Source organism: Plecotus auritus (genome assembly GCF_963455305.1).
Source record: "Plecotus auritus genome assembly, chromosome: 10".
Lineage (NCBI taxonomy): Eukaryota > Metazoa > Chordata > Mammalia > Chiroptera > Vespertilionidae > Plecotus > Plecotus auritus.
In genome coordinates, this window is record NC_137785.1 from 55054770 (window position 1) to 55068976 (window position 14207).

The 14207-nt window shown below is 56.3% G+C and overlaps 1 protein-coding gene across 1 annotated transcript in view; it reads right to left on the minus strand.

Annotated features, from left to right (window-relative positions):
* The window catches only part of NLRC5 (NLR family CARD domain containing 5), a 52921-nt gene extending 39001 nt beyond the window's left edge, over nt 1-13920 (minus strand). Inside the window, exons 1-13 of the mRNA XM_080644166.1 lie at nt 13824-13920; nt 12127-12433; nt 11340-11399; nt 10654-10722; nt 7828-9502; nt 6396-6479; nt 6169-6252; nt 4766-4849; nt 4567-4656; nt 3863-3922; nt 2351-2413; nt 1551-1634; nt 909-992 (exon numbers count right to left, since the gene is read on the minus strand). Of these exons, the coding sequence (XP_080500292.1) occupies nt 909-992; nt 1551-1634; nt 2351-2413; nt 3863-3922; nt 4567-4656; nt 4766-4849; nt 6169-6252; nt 6396-6479; nt 7828-9502; nt 10654-10722; nt 11340-11399; nt 12127-12421 (2732 nt within the window). The 5' untranslated portion in view covers nt 12422-12433; nt 13824-13920. The remainder of the gene's footprint in view (nt 1-908; nt 993-1550; nt 1635-2350; nt 2414-3862; nt 3923-4566; nt 4657-4765; nt 4850-6168; nt 6253-6395; nt 6480-7827; nt 9503-10653; nt 10723-11339; nt 11400-12126; nt 12434-13823) is intronic.
* Between the last annotated feature and the right edge of the window lie 287 nt (nt 13921-14207).

The following is a 14207-nucleotide window of genomic DNA, read 5'->3' on the forward strand; positions in this document are numbered from 1 at the left end:
AGCCCCAGACAGCTCCAGCCCCTCCTCCTGGCTCAGCCGCTGGCTGGCTGTCCCTCTTGGGATGTCCTGAGTCCTTAGCGAGGGGGTCTCAAAGGATTTCAGCTCATGTGGATGAGCCAAGAGACGCAGGACCCTGCCCCATTCCGAGAATAAAGTTCTGCAGCTGAGTGATCAGAACCGACTCAGTGCTTTCGCCCCTCGGAGCCTCAGCTCCCTGGTGTGTGAAATAAGCACCATTCTAAACGCATTTAACAAATGGGGAAACTGAGGCTGGGAGACGTTAAATTACCTCCCCAGGGTCACAAAGCTACCAAATGACAGAGCCAGGATTTCAATACAAAGCCAAGCTCCACATCAGTTACCCCACCTCAACACCCCCATCCCAGCCCACACTTCACGCTACGACCCAACACAGGCCACCCAAACAGCACCCCCACTTTACCATGCAACAGCGTAGCATGCCCCACAGCTCAATACCCTTTCTTTCCATCCCATCCCCCCACAACCCATCCCCTCACCCAACACTGTACCCCCACCCTCACACACCACTTCCCACCCCAACATCCCACCCCAACACCCCAGCACCCACCCATCCCATATCCCAATGTTGGCTCAATGCAACAATCCACCCCACCTCACCCCGCTCCACCCGGGGCTGCTGTAAAGACAAACTAGAACGCAAGCCACTGAGGTACAAGGGACCCATTCTACAAGGGGCTTTCACGATTGGCTCATGTCAGAGGCAAAAGCAGGGCATGGTTGAGCCATTCCGACTTTGCTGGAGTCTGAAGAAGGTGGGTGGGGGGGGAGCAGCTCCCTCAGTGACTACAGGCATGGGGATCAGGGGTCACAGGGACCAGCTGGGACTCTCGGGGCCCTGTTACCCAACGGTGAGGTGGGCCACTCACTCCAGCTTCCCGGCGATGCGCAGCTGGGGGGCAGCCTCTGCCATCAGGCGACAGCCTTCATCCTCCAGCTGGTTCCCTGAGAGGCTGAGACAGAGGGGCCCGAGGCCTGTGCTGCTGGGGGTCCCTCCGCAACCCTCCACATGCACGCTCCCCCTCATGGACTTTAAGCAAAGCCTCATTCCAGCAAATGATCCTTCATTATAATGAATGTTGAAAGATTGTGTATGACCGGCCAGGTACTGTCCTAGGGGCTTTTGCAATGATTGCATTTTTACTCCCCCTAATAACCCTAGGACTTAGGCGCTATTGTTAGCCTCATCTTACTGATGAATACACTGAGGTTCAGACTGGTGAGGGCAGTTGCTCGAAGGCGGACCTGGGATTTGAACCCAGGCAGCCTGACTTCACGGCCCCGCCCTCAACCATTTATTTATGCCGCAACCTACACAATTGCTTCTTGTGATCAACTTCATGATGATAGAGGCATATGACCTGGTCTGGGATCAGCGAAGGCTTCCCTGATGTTTGAGCTGCGTGCTAGCAAAACTAGGAGTTCAATCGGCAAGGGGTGGGAGAGAGATGGGGCCGTAGGAACAGCACATCCCCTCCTGTCTTCTGCCCCAGAGCGTCCCAGGTACTCACTCTACTTCGTCCAGGAGGGGGCCTTCCTGGAGCTGGGCTATGAGCGTCTCCACGTCCCTGACGGTTAGCCAGCACTTCTGCAGCCTGGGGTGGCATAGGGGGCAGAGGGGCTCAGGGCAAGAAGCTGCACGATGCCTCCTCTAGCTCCTGGCCCCGCTGCGAGGCATGGGACCTGGGGGAGCCAGGAGGCTGACAGACCTGGTGTTGAATCCTGGCCCTGCTTCTCAGTCACTGAGTAATCTTGGACAAGGCACTTAGGCTATCTGAGACTCAATGTTCTCCTCTGTCAAATGGGAACAATAATGTGGACTTTTTCAAAAGAACAACAATGAGGTAATGGATATACAATACCACAGTGCCCAGCACACAGCGAGGGCCCATTAAATTACAGTGACTGTTGCCGAAACCGGTTTGGCTCAGTGGATAGAGCGTCAGCCTGCGGACTGAAGGGTCCCGGGTTCGATTCCGGTCAAGGGCACGTGCCTTGGTTGCGGGCACATCCCCATTGGGAGGTGTGCAGGAGGCAGCTGATCGATGTTTCTCTCTCATCGATGTTTCTCGCTCTCTATCCCTCTCCCTTCCTCTCTGTAAAAAAATCAATAAAATATATATTTTTTAAAAAATTACAGTGATGGTTGCTATTGTTATGCCAGATGTTCCGTGTTCAGGCCAAGATGGGTTATTCATGTCCTTTCCGTGCCCCAGGTCTGCTTTTCCCCTTTCCCCTCCCCACCTCTGGGAAGGCACCCTCCACCCACATCACATCCCTCCTCTGAAGGCCATGGATCCCATCGAGGTACCTGAGTGCCAAGCTTCTGCGCTGAGCCTCCTTCCGGCTGGCGTTTCCCCGTAGGTCTGGGGATCTGGCAAGAACAAGTCCAACATTGGCCTGGGCTCGGAGTTCAGGCTCTGCTCTTGGCTTCTAGGGACTGAAGACTCCTCGGCATGACCCGCAGTGAATGAGCAACAAAGCCGGCTGCTTGGAGGTGCTCGCGGCACTATTCAGCGAAGCAGCAGGAGCAAGCGGTTTGGTGTCCAACGGAACCTTCATTCAAATTCTGACTCTGCCCTATATAGCTGTGCGGCCTTGGGCAAGTCACGTCACCCCTCGGAGCCTCCATTTTCTTTTTCTGACATGAAATGATAATACCTGGCATACAGAGCGACTGAAGGACTGGATGGGGCGACCTATGATCAAGTGCCCACCCCAGGCACAAAAGAGAAGCTCAGTAAAAAGCAGCCGCTGTTGTTCAAGATGCCATGGTCTCCACATGCAGATGTACCATCCTCGGGTCAGAAGGCCAGCAACACGGGCCATACATGAGTCAGGCTGTGGAAAGCCACAGCACCTCCAGGCTCCCTCCCACTGGGCCAGGGGAGGGCTGGGCCTGGAGAGATGCTGGGACGGTGTGAGCCAGGTTTACACTGACTTGGAGATCAGTGCCATCCACAGAACTTCCCGGGATGATGCAAAGGTTTTGTATCTGGGCCCCCTGTTGTGGGAGCCACTGGCCTCCTATGGCCAATAAGCACCTGAAATGTGGCTGATGTGACTGATGACATGAAATGCCCACTTTACTTCATTTTAATTAACATAAGCTTAAATAGTCACATGTGGCTAGTGGCTACCGTATTAGGACCAACTCTCTGGGCAGTCAGGGGAGTGGGGGAAAGGATAGTGGTCCTACTGAGTCACTGTATGGGAGAGGGGAGGGAGGCTCAGAGTCAGGAAAGGACTTGCTCAGGGACATACAACGTCATCTGTTTCAGAGTCTTGCTGGGAGTGGTGTGGGGAAGCACCGTTGGAATGTTCTTTCACGGAAAGGCAACTTCCCTTCCTTTGGCCATCCAGGACTGGCCAAGCTGGGATCCAGGCACAGCTGGAAGAGCCAGCACTTGAGTGCCAACTGGATGTCAGCGGGGTTCTAAGCATTAATGTATTAATTTGTTTAATTCTCAGGACAACTGTAAGATGTAGGCACCATAATTGCCTTCCCTTTTTTTTTTTTTTTTGCAGTTAGGTGACGTTCTCCCATGTAGTAACATTGTCTAACAGTCTCTCCATGCCTCCCCCACCCTCACCCCCACCCCAAGGGGCTGGCTCACTCTGGACCTCTGAGGATGCTCCCTCACCACAGCAGACAGATGTGGTCCAGAGAGGCCAGCGGAAGTCCTTCGCGGGCTCTGGGGCCTGACTTCTCAGGGCAGCAGTAGCAAGAAGAATCCCCGTACCCCAGCTCTCCCGCAGCACCCTTGGCCACCTTTCCCCACAACTGCCTGAGCCCAGACCAGCCCCCTCCCTAACTTCTTACCCAGGTTGCTCCGCAGCTGTCTCTGTGGGCGGGGAGAGAAGGATGATGAGGTCCGCCTCCCTGCAGGGCCAGACACCAAGCCATGAAACCCGCGGACTGGAAACCAGCACTTTGCCCCCCTACCTGCGCACCCCATGCTGTCCCAGTCCGCCAGAGAAAGCGGATTTTGTGATTGACCATCACAACATTGGCTAAGGAGCTCCAATTCAGACATGTAAAATTGTGACGATGTCATTGCTTGACGAATCCTGAGTGTTTCAGAAAGTCAGGAAGACCACTTTTACGAGAGAGATAATAAAAATTAGGAACACAGAGATTTTATAGGAGTTCCTGAGTTTTAGGATTAAGAGGCGTAACACTTAACCTGCCCGTGATCCAAACAGGCAGCGCTGGTTCAGCACCACGGAGAGCGACACAGGGGGGAGAGGCGCCTTATTCCGAGCTTTGCCTATACTTCCCAGATTCCCCCCCCTCTTTTGTTGATTCATTCCTTCATCTCTCTGTTGGTCCGTCCATCCATCTTTCCATTCATTCACGACTTGTTGAGTACCAGGTACCAGGCCTGAGCAAGGCTCTGGGCACACTGATGTGAGTAAAACAGGCTCAAGCATGGACATCTTGCACACTAGGGGGCTTCCTCTTTTTCCTATCCCCTCCTCTTTTCTCAAGACCGTGAAGGCCAGGCTCCCACACCTTCTGCTCACCTGACTTGCAGCATCCTGATAGTTGGGCACCTGACTGCCACCTTGGTCAAGCGGAGCAGGGTCGCCATGGAGACATTGTTGTGGCTCAGGCTGCATGATTGAGGCAAAGGTGTCAGGAGTGAATCCCCCATCTCATGGGCCCCAGACCTTTGGTCTCTAAGGTCGGAGGGCGACTCAGGCAGGTGGAAAGGCTGCTTACTCAAGCTTCTGGAGCCTTGGCAGGCAAAGGAGGACCTCCACGATGTTCAGCAACTCCTGGTTCTTGAGCTGGTTGTCCTGAAAGCTGCAGGGAGACCAAGTCCCTCAGCCCTGGGGTGGGGGCCCTTAGAAGCTCCAGTTGGCAAGGGACAGGGATGGCCACCCTCATGGGGGAGACACAATATAGGGTCCCAGAAGGAGTTGGTGACCTGCTCCATGGTATTCAATAGGTCCAGCTGGGAGGAAAGGCCCTCTGCTGGCCTCGATACTGTCCTCATTCAGTCCCTCTGGGGAGTTCCTGCCTGGTGGCCCCAGGGACCCAGCGGGTGGACTCTGAAGGCTTCGTGAGGTGGGATGAAGAGACCCAGCACCCTGCTCTCAGGAAAATGTCTGGGATGTGCCTGAGTTTCAAGTTCATCAGGGCCCCTTGCCTCCAAGGTTATGAGTGGCCTAGGCTGGGATGCAGGAAATGCCGCTTCCGGCCTCAGCTGTGGCCCTGACTCACCAGAGCCCTGACCTCACATCCCTCACCTATCAAATGGGATTCACAGCCCAGTCCCGCCTGGGTTCCTAGCTGGAGGAACAGAAGAACTGAAGAGTTCACGGTGCCTTTGTGTGTGACCACTCTGGTCAGGAAACATGTTTGGAAATGCTGAACTTGTTGACATTGACTTCTCTAGTTATTGAGGGTGACCTTGATCTTTTCTCCCATCAGGCACAGTGAACATGCATGGAGACACCCAGCAGAGGGGACAGAGCAGAGCTGTAGGCCAGCGAATGCTCCATTAAGCAAGAGGCGCACCCTAGTGCTAGGCTGCACCTGCCGGGATGAGGGGTGCCTTTTCTAAATCTCACAAAGGTGCCGGCCAGCAGTGGGTCCGCCAGCGAGCTGCTGAGGAGGCGCCCTGGCCCCACCCTTCTCGAGCCACTCATCACGGACACAGGTAGGAGGATACATGTGGATCTAAGTGTGCATGTGTGTGTGTGCTGCACATATGCACACCTTCGAATGGGCATGTATGTGGGGCATATACTTAAGTGAGCAGACAAGTGCATGGGAGTGTATGTTTCTGTGAAGGTGTGCATATGATTAATGCATTTATGTGTACCTTCAGTGCCTAACACCAGCCTACATACTGCCACCCCCCTGTCAGGGTCACAGAAAGAGGGAAGGGGGCCTCAAAATTCAACTTCCTTCAAAATGGCCTAAAATATTGAATGAGAGAAGCACTTGTCTGGGGTCTTTAGGAGCCTTGAGTTTGGATCCAGCCCCACCCAGCTATCAGACTGATGCCTCCCCTCTCTGAGCCTCACTGAAAAACTACCAGTCAGGTCCCACTGAACATGCAAGCCCTGGGCATGACCTCTTCCCTCGGCTGGCGAACCCTCCTGGAGATCACTCACCTGACCTCTTCCAGGTGTGGGCAGAGGGGCAAAGCCTGCGCCAGGTGGTAGATGCCTCGGGCAGTGATCTTACTTCCTGCTAACCTACAGGGTAAGCAAAGATGGACGGGAGAAGTGGGGATGGGAGGGGGGTAGGCCCCGATCTGCCCTGCGTAGGGTTGAGGGAAGGGAGGAGAGTTCCGGCATCCCCGGTGGAGGACCCCTCTCGGTTCCAAGTCCTGGCTCACCCCAGCTTCTTCAGGCTCCCCATTGTCGGCAAGCTCCCGGAGAGGGCTTCTGCAAAGGCGTCCCCACACTTCCTGCTCTTAAAGCTGCCACAGGAAGAGGCAAGGTGGCAGGTAATCAATGCTGGGCGGGGCTTAGAGGTCATGCCCATCCCTCATCCGACAGAAGGAACCGAATGAATACAGTCACGTTAATAGCAGTTGTTGCCCTAGCCAGTTTGGCTCAGTGGAGAGAGCATCGGCCTATGGACCGAAGGGTCCCTGGTTCGATTCTGGTCAAGGACACATACCTCGGTTGTAGGCTCCTCCCTGGCCCTGGCCCAGACCTTGGTCAGGGCTCATGCAGGAGGCAACCAATCGATGTGTTTCTCTCACATTGATGTTTCTCTCTGCCTTTCCCTCTCTCTTCTCCTCTCCCTAAAAATCAATGGAAAAATATCTTCGGGTGAGGATTAACGGGGGGAAAATGTAATAATTGTTGTTGCCGTTGTTGTAATGGTTGTAGCAGTAACAAATACATGTTATGGCAGAGACTGCTAACTGTCCACTGAAACGCATCCGCGCATGGAGCTATACCTGGGAAGATGGTTTCTTAGCCAGAGATGGCATTTCCCAGCCTCCCTTGCAGCTCAGTGTGGCCATATGACTCTGTTCTCACCACTGGGATGTGACTGGAGAGATGTGTCCTATTTCCAGGAATGAGCTTTACTGCACGGAGTGTGTCTAATCCATGACCTCTCTTTTCCTTCCCCCAAGCCAGAGCACAGATATGCCCCTGACTCAGCTTTGACCCTGCAGATCAACATGCCCAAGGAGACGATGGAGCAAGAATGGGAGGAACCAGGTCCCTGTGCGACCACGTGGAGCTGAGCAATCCCACTGACCTGGACTCTGAGTCTTCCCAGAGAGTGAAAGAAAATGCTACAGTATTGAATCCACTATATTTTGGGAAGGGTGGGGTGAGGGGTTCTTTGTTACTGCAGCTTAGCTTTTTCTCTAGCTACTACACATATTGAGCCTTGACTGTGTGCCGGGAGCTGTGCTAAGAAGTGTTTTTCATGCATCATCTCACCTCACAACAACCCTATGAGGTAGGTTTTATTACTGTTTCATTTGAGGGACGAAGAAACTCAGGCTGAGAGGTTAAATAACACTGAAGTCAAAGGGCCTCGAGCAGCACAGCCCGGATCAGCGGCTCCAGCCCATGACTGGGAGAGGGAGACTGACCATCCAGATCCCATGACAAGAGGAGATCCAATGGACCCCAGAGGTCCTGGTGAGGCACGGTGCTCCTGACTGTGTCACAGGCTCAGGGACAGGAAGGGCCCGTCCTCCCTGGTACCCACGCGTCCTACCCAGTCTCCCGCAGCGGGTCTGCCAGGTTGGTTGCCTCCACTCGCCCGAAAGTCCAGTTCCCTGCACCACCCTTCCTCACCTGAGACTCTCCACCTGCCCACAGCCTGCCAGGGCCTCAGGGCAGTGGGGCTCCAGTGGGCAGCCCTCGAAATCCAGGTGGATGGGGGCCTCCCTGTGCCCCAAGACGTTGGTCAGGGCAGCCAGGTCGGCGTAGGTCAGCGGGAAGTTGTGGAAGGGCAGCTGGCAGGGGAGGCTTTGGGCCATGAGGCTGGCCAGCTCCGGCTCCTGCGTCTCGCCCACACAGTGACACAGCTCTATCACCTTAGGCCCCGTGAGCCTGCGCGTGGCCAACTTCTTCAATGCCTGTATGACTGCGGCCTGCTTGGCGCCCACCCACGCCTCACCCCGCTCTGTCAGGTGGCTGAGGAAGGGACAGCAGGCAGAGGATGCCAGACCTGCCAGGAAGGTGGGGAGGTGGTCCCAGAGGCCCAGTCTAGCTTTGGTCCGCAGCACCCAGCGAGAATTGAGAGTGACGTGGCGGGCGAGTGCATCTTTGTCCACCCTGGGACTGGCCATCAGATGCAGGGCAGCCAAAAACTCCTGCAGGGTGAGGTGGGTGAAAGCATAGCCCGTCTCCTGCTGCCGGGGGCCTGTGTAGACGCAGAAGGAGGTCAGCAGGCCCAGGGAAGCCCCGAAGGCCATCGTGGCCGGAGGGATGTCTCCTGCAGAGAAGATCACCTTCCCAGTCTCCAGGCCCCTCAGGGCCACCTCCCCAAGGCCCCTCAGGGCCTTGGCAGTTTGGTACCCGCGGGGGCTGAGGGCGAGCACCATCTGCACGTAGTTCTGAGTCACGGTGGGCAGGAGGGCCGTCGACTGGCCCGGAGAGATGTCCGGGAGCAGGTGGCGGAGGCAGAGGCAGGCAATCCGGCACAGGGCGGGCACCGCACACATGCTCCGGAGGTGTCTGTTTGCCCGCAGCTCCACCAGGGCCGCCTCCTGGGCCGGCTGGCTGCTGAAGAAGCGGCCCACGTACTCCTCCACCCGCGGCCCGTCGAAGCCCCACATGTGGATGGTGGCTGCCTCTGTGGGCAGGCAGTCTGGCAGCTTCCCTGGACGGGACGTGGCCAGGACCCTGCAGCCCGGCAGGAGGGTCCCCCGGCACAGGCCAGAGAAGAGGGCGAGGGCTGGGCCTGGCGCCTCGGGGCCTGCGGTCTCCCCACCGGGACGGGGGTGGAGGGCCTCCTCCAGCCCATCGAAGATGAACAGGACCCCCTTGGCGTTCTTCTCCAGGTACTGGAGGACGGCGTCGGGGCCCTCCTCGGGGTGGAGGTACAGATCGAAGAGGAGCTGGGGCAGCGTCAGGGCCTCTGCCAGCAGGTTGAGCTGGCGAAACTCAAACAGGAACAGGGCCTGGAAGCGGTCCAGCTGGCCGTCGGCCCACTTCTGGCAGAGCCAGCGGGTCAGCGTGGTCTTGCCCATGCCTGCCTTCCCCAGGAGCACCGTCACCCTCGGGCCCTTGTCCGCCCTGGGGCCGAAGAGGTCCTGGAGGCTCACGTCAGCGCCATCCTCTGCCCTGGGGCTCCCCGGCACGGCCTCCTCCTGAGTGTTGAAGGGTGCTGTGGCCCGGCTCCACTGCAGGATTGGGGGGACGTAGGCCTGGTGGAAGGCGAGGGGCTGCCCTGGCCCGGGGAGCTGGCTGCCATGGCGCTGCCGGGCCGAGGTCTTCAGCCGCTGTAGGTACCTCTTGGCCAGTTCTGCTGGGGGCAGGGAGATGGCATGAGGGCGAGAGGCCTCCCCTCACCCCCAACCTCATCCCAGTACTGGCTGCTGGGACCCTACAGCCCCAGCTGTGTATATGTGGGAGGGGGAGTGGCACGAGCACCCAGGGGCTCTTGTGCCCCCCAAGTCCCTAGAAGGAACTGCTCCTGCCGAAGCAGAGACTCTGGCAGCAGTTTACCCAGGTGGGGAAGTGGGGATCATGGCTCTCTTTGTTTTGCAACAGCATGGAGGTGGCGTAGAGTTTTCAATAAGATGGGGAAAGGGAGAGGGCACTTCCTTTGCAACTTCTTCTTCTTTTTCTTTCTTTTTTTTTTCTTTTTTTTTTTTTTTTGCAACTTCTTAACAGAACAACCTCTTCCTGCAATATCTGAGGAATCTATGCCCCTCCCCACCATTTCAGTTCTGTAATGCCCGGGGCAGGGGAGGGCGGGTGCTAACGACCTGTAGGTCCAGCACTGACCAATCAGAACTGTGGGAACTGGGCCCCCACAGTGCCAGGTACTGACTTTAGACTGGGATCACTGTTGGGGAACCTGAGGTGGCATTCTATTTTATATCGATGTGCCCAGGGGGATTGCATTTCTCAGCTGGTGGGACAGCTGGTCAGGAACAAGGACTCTTCTGCACAACTGGTGGAAAACGAGGGAAGTTCTGTCTCTCCTAGTCCCCTGGCCAGTCCTCAGCGCCCCCATGTCTCCTCCCCATGTGCTTCTGCTTTGGGGGAGTTCTCCCTGGTATCCTGTTTACCTCTAAAGTGGCCAACGAGGGCCCAGGCCTGAGGTTATGATGGTCACTTCCCTGGGGCCCCTCAACCCTGAGGACATGGGGTGTCCCTGAACGCAGCTAAATGATAAAGCTGCAGCCTGTTGGGCTGCTTCCTGCTCCTTCAGCTGAGCCATCTCTGGAGAAGCCCCCTGGTGGCCTATTGGGGAGGCCCCTCCTGGCCAGACGCCGCCCTCTCCTCTGCCCACCCAGGACCTTCAATCCTTCTTTCATGGAAGCCTGACTGCAAAGAGCCGCTAAGCCCCTGGAGGCTCGTCAGCAGGGCACAGAGTCCAGGATCTGTGTCCTGGCCCCAATGCAACCCAATCCCTATGTTCGGGTCCCTCCCCACCTTGGCACCCACCGAGCTGCTGCCTCCTGAACTGCTTCCGGCGGGGTGAGGACCTGCAGCTCTGAGGAGGCTGCTTGAGGCCTGGGAAAAATGAAGGAAAGCGGAAGGGGTGAGGTTTTGGGGCTGAGGAGGTAGATACCCAGTACTTTGGGGAGCTCCATTCCACAAACAGGACGCAGGCAGACAAGTGGATCCACACTCAGGGATTGAGTGAAGGCAGCTCAGTGATAAGGGCCAGGAGGGACCAGGGACCAGGACAAACAGCCTGAATTTGTGGGGGAGCTGGGATGATGGGTTAGATGTTTCCTGTTAGAGCTTGATGTTACTGCCATGCACGCCTCTAAGTAAAAAGTCCTCACATATTTAGAAATAAGGGTTCTGAACCCACTGTGAACATCATAGTCTGTGGTGAAAGACCAAAAGCTTTTCCTCTAAGATCAGGAACAAGATTAGGATGCCCGCTTTCACCAACTCTATTCAACACAGCCCTGGAACTACTAGCCAGAGCAATGAGGCAAGAAAAACAATTAAAAGGCATCCAGATTGGAAAGGGGCCGGGGACATGTGCAGGTGGATCAGGGGCTGAGGAGGATGGTTTATGGGAAATGGCTGGGACCAGCCAGTGGCCTCCTCTGGGTTTGACATGGGAACCGAGCATGCTCACCACCCCGCTCCTGGTCCCCAACCCCAGGCCTCACCCTGTTGGAGCTGAGGTTCAGGTTGGCTTTCTGCACCAGTTTCCGAAGGACCGGGAAACCCTGAGAGAGAGCGGGGAGAATATAATACACATGGGATGTGCTGGGACCAGCTCTGATGTCTGGCTCAGGGCACACCCTAAAGGGTGGGTCCCCAGCAAGGGAGAAATCAAGTTTACAATCAGCGATCTGTGGAGGGCACAACTTGGTGATGAGCCAAGAAGGCAGCCGGGGACAGAAATGTGTGTTTATATGTAGGTTTGTGCATGGCCGGGTATGTGTGCATGCACATGTATGTGTGCATGCATGCAGACATTTGCATGTGTGTGTGCACATGGTGAACCCCCTGCATTTCCTGCACGCTGCCTTGTGGTGGAGGCGTGGAGTGAGTTCTCACTATCTCCCCACAGTGCTGCAAAAACAGAAGGTGCCCCAGAAATGCCCCCGGATCTGAACAGGTTCAATGTGCAACTAGTAGTACAGGTCAGAGGGCTCTCCCTGTGCCTGCTTCTGACCTTCTTGCAAGAAGAAAGCTCTGGGGCATTATGGGCTATTTGGCATTTCCTGGCTGCAAGGGGTCACCCAATTCTTTCTCTCCTTGCATCCTGCCTCCCTGGACAACTGGAATGGTACAAGGTGGAAGGTCCCCAGCTGATGTGGTAGCAGTAGGGAATTTGCTCTAGGAAGTGTCCAGAAACATGGAGTTGTGTTCCTGGCCTGAGTCAACTGTGTGACTCAAGTGGGGCCGCGTCTTCCCTGGCCCCCTCTGCACCCCTCATGCATCCCTTACCGTCTCCATCGCCCCACGTGCTCAGCAGCTGCACCTCCAGCTCCAGGGGCACCTCCAGCTCCATGCACACACAGTGGATGAATGCCTTCCAAATGGTCAGGCCTTGGGTGTGCAGTTCCCTGAGTTGTTGGAGGACCCTCTGGGTGGGGTCTGGGGCCTCGTTCCTGGAGCCCAGGTCTATGTTGGGGAGGAAGAACTTCACCTTGGCACTCAGCCATTCTGGGTCATTGCTGAGCAGACTCACGAGCCAACCCCACTGGTTCTTGGTGTCCAGCTGGAAGCTAATGGGATCCATGAGGAGCTGGCCCTGCGGGGACAGGGTAGGCAGGTGAGCTGGGGAACAAGTGAGCCGTGGGGGCCAGGTGAGCTGGGGAGCAGGTGAGCTGGGGGGCCAGGTGAGCTGGTGGACAAGTGAACTGGGGGACAGGTGAGCTGGGGAGCAGGGGAGCTGGGGGGACAGGTGAGCTGGGGAACAAGTGAGCCGTGGGGGCCAGGTGAGCTGGGGAGCAGGTGAGCCTGGGGGACAGGTGAACTGGTGGACAAGTGAACTGGGGGCCAGGTGAGCTGGGGAGCAGGTGAGCTGGGGGGATAGGTGAACTGGGGAACAAGTGAACTGGGGGCCAGGTTACCTGGGGAGTAGGTGAGCTGGGGAGCAGGGGTGCTGGGGAGGTGAGCTGGGAGGGGGGGGACAGGTGAACTGGGGGACAGATGAGCTGGGGACAAGTGAACTGGGGGGGGGATACGTGAGCTAGGGGCCAGGTGAGCTGGGGGGACAGGTGAACAGGGGATAGGTGAGCAAGGGGATAAGGCAGCTGGGGGGAAGCCAACTGTGCCTGTGTCCTGGCTCTGAAATGGCCTAGTTCATTCCCTGTAGATGGTGTCCTGGGAATGCCTTATTCATCATGTTCCCATGGACCCCTTTGCGATGCTCTCTGTCTGAGTTCAGCACTGGTCCCCCAAAATTGGTTTTCCCCTTCTCCCTCAGTGCTAGAACCCCTGAATATTCCCTCATCATCTGGAATAGACTCTACTTCCAGCCTTGCAGTCAGATGCAGCCATGTCATTAAGTGTTGGCCAATGGGATGTAAGTGGACGTGTTGTGTATCCTTCTTTGCTTCTTCCTGTGGCTGGAATGATGATGTGATGGCTGAGCCTTGGGCAGCCATATTGGGTCATGAGGTGGACCTGAACAGGTTCAATCTGCAACCACAGGGACTGGCAGTACTCCAGGATGTGGCTGCTGTTTTAGATTGGGCCCAGGAAAGAGGACAATGTGGAGAAGAGGTCCCCGTTGATTCATAATAGACAAGGACTAGGAGCAGGAAATAAACGTTTGTTTTCCTAAGACACTGGGACTTTGTAGGTTGTTTGTTATGCAGCATTAACAAGCCCATCCTGGCCGATACACACTCACAATCAACCTTCAGCAAGTCCCTTCCCTGTCTGGGCCTCAGTTATACCATCTATAAAACAGGCAGGTTAGATGCTATCTTAGGCCCTTGCTGATTTTGTGTCCAGTGATGTTCACTCTCGTGAATGGTGGCTAAATGTAGGTTTGTTGTATTGCGGACAGGCCCAGTGGGGCCAATCTGGGTAAGGAGCTGCAGGCAGGGAGGTGGCATGTCCTGGCAGTGGGTGGGGGAGTAAAGGAGTGAATGGGAGGAACAGAGAGGAGGCAAAGGGGAAAGGTCACCTACTTGGCTTCCTGGTTCATCCTAGATGCTCTAGGGTGTCCGTGGAGACAGTCTCATGGGTACCTGGGCCAAGTCCTGCGCCTTGAGCTGGATTTGCTGGTTGTTTCCACAGAGCAAGCTCCTAAGGAGAGAGGAGACAGGGTGCTGTCCGCAGTATCCCAGAATGCCAGGGGAACGCCCTGGAGAAGGCACCAGCCCTTAGCCCTGCCCTCGGAGACACTCTGAGGACGTCTGACCTGAAACAGTTCCCGCACCTTCGTGCACAGACCCTGCTCTTCTTGTCCCCGGGGTCACCTCCTGCCACACCTGGCCCAGAGGAGGTCCCTCTTCCTCCTCTACCTCGGATATCCACCTTATGGTGACTCGCGGTGTCACAGTGAGCCCTTC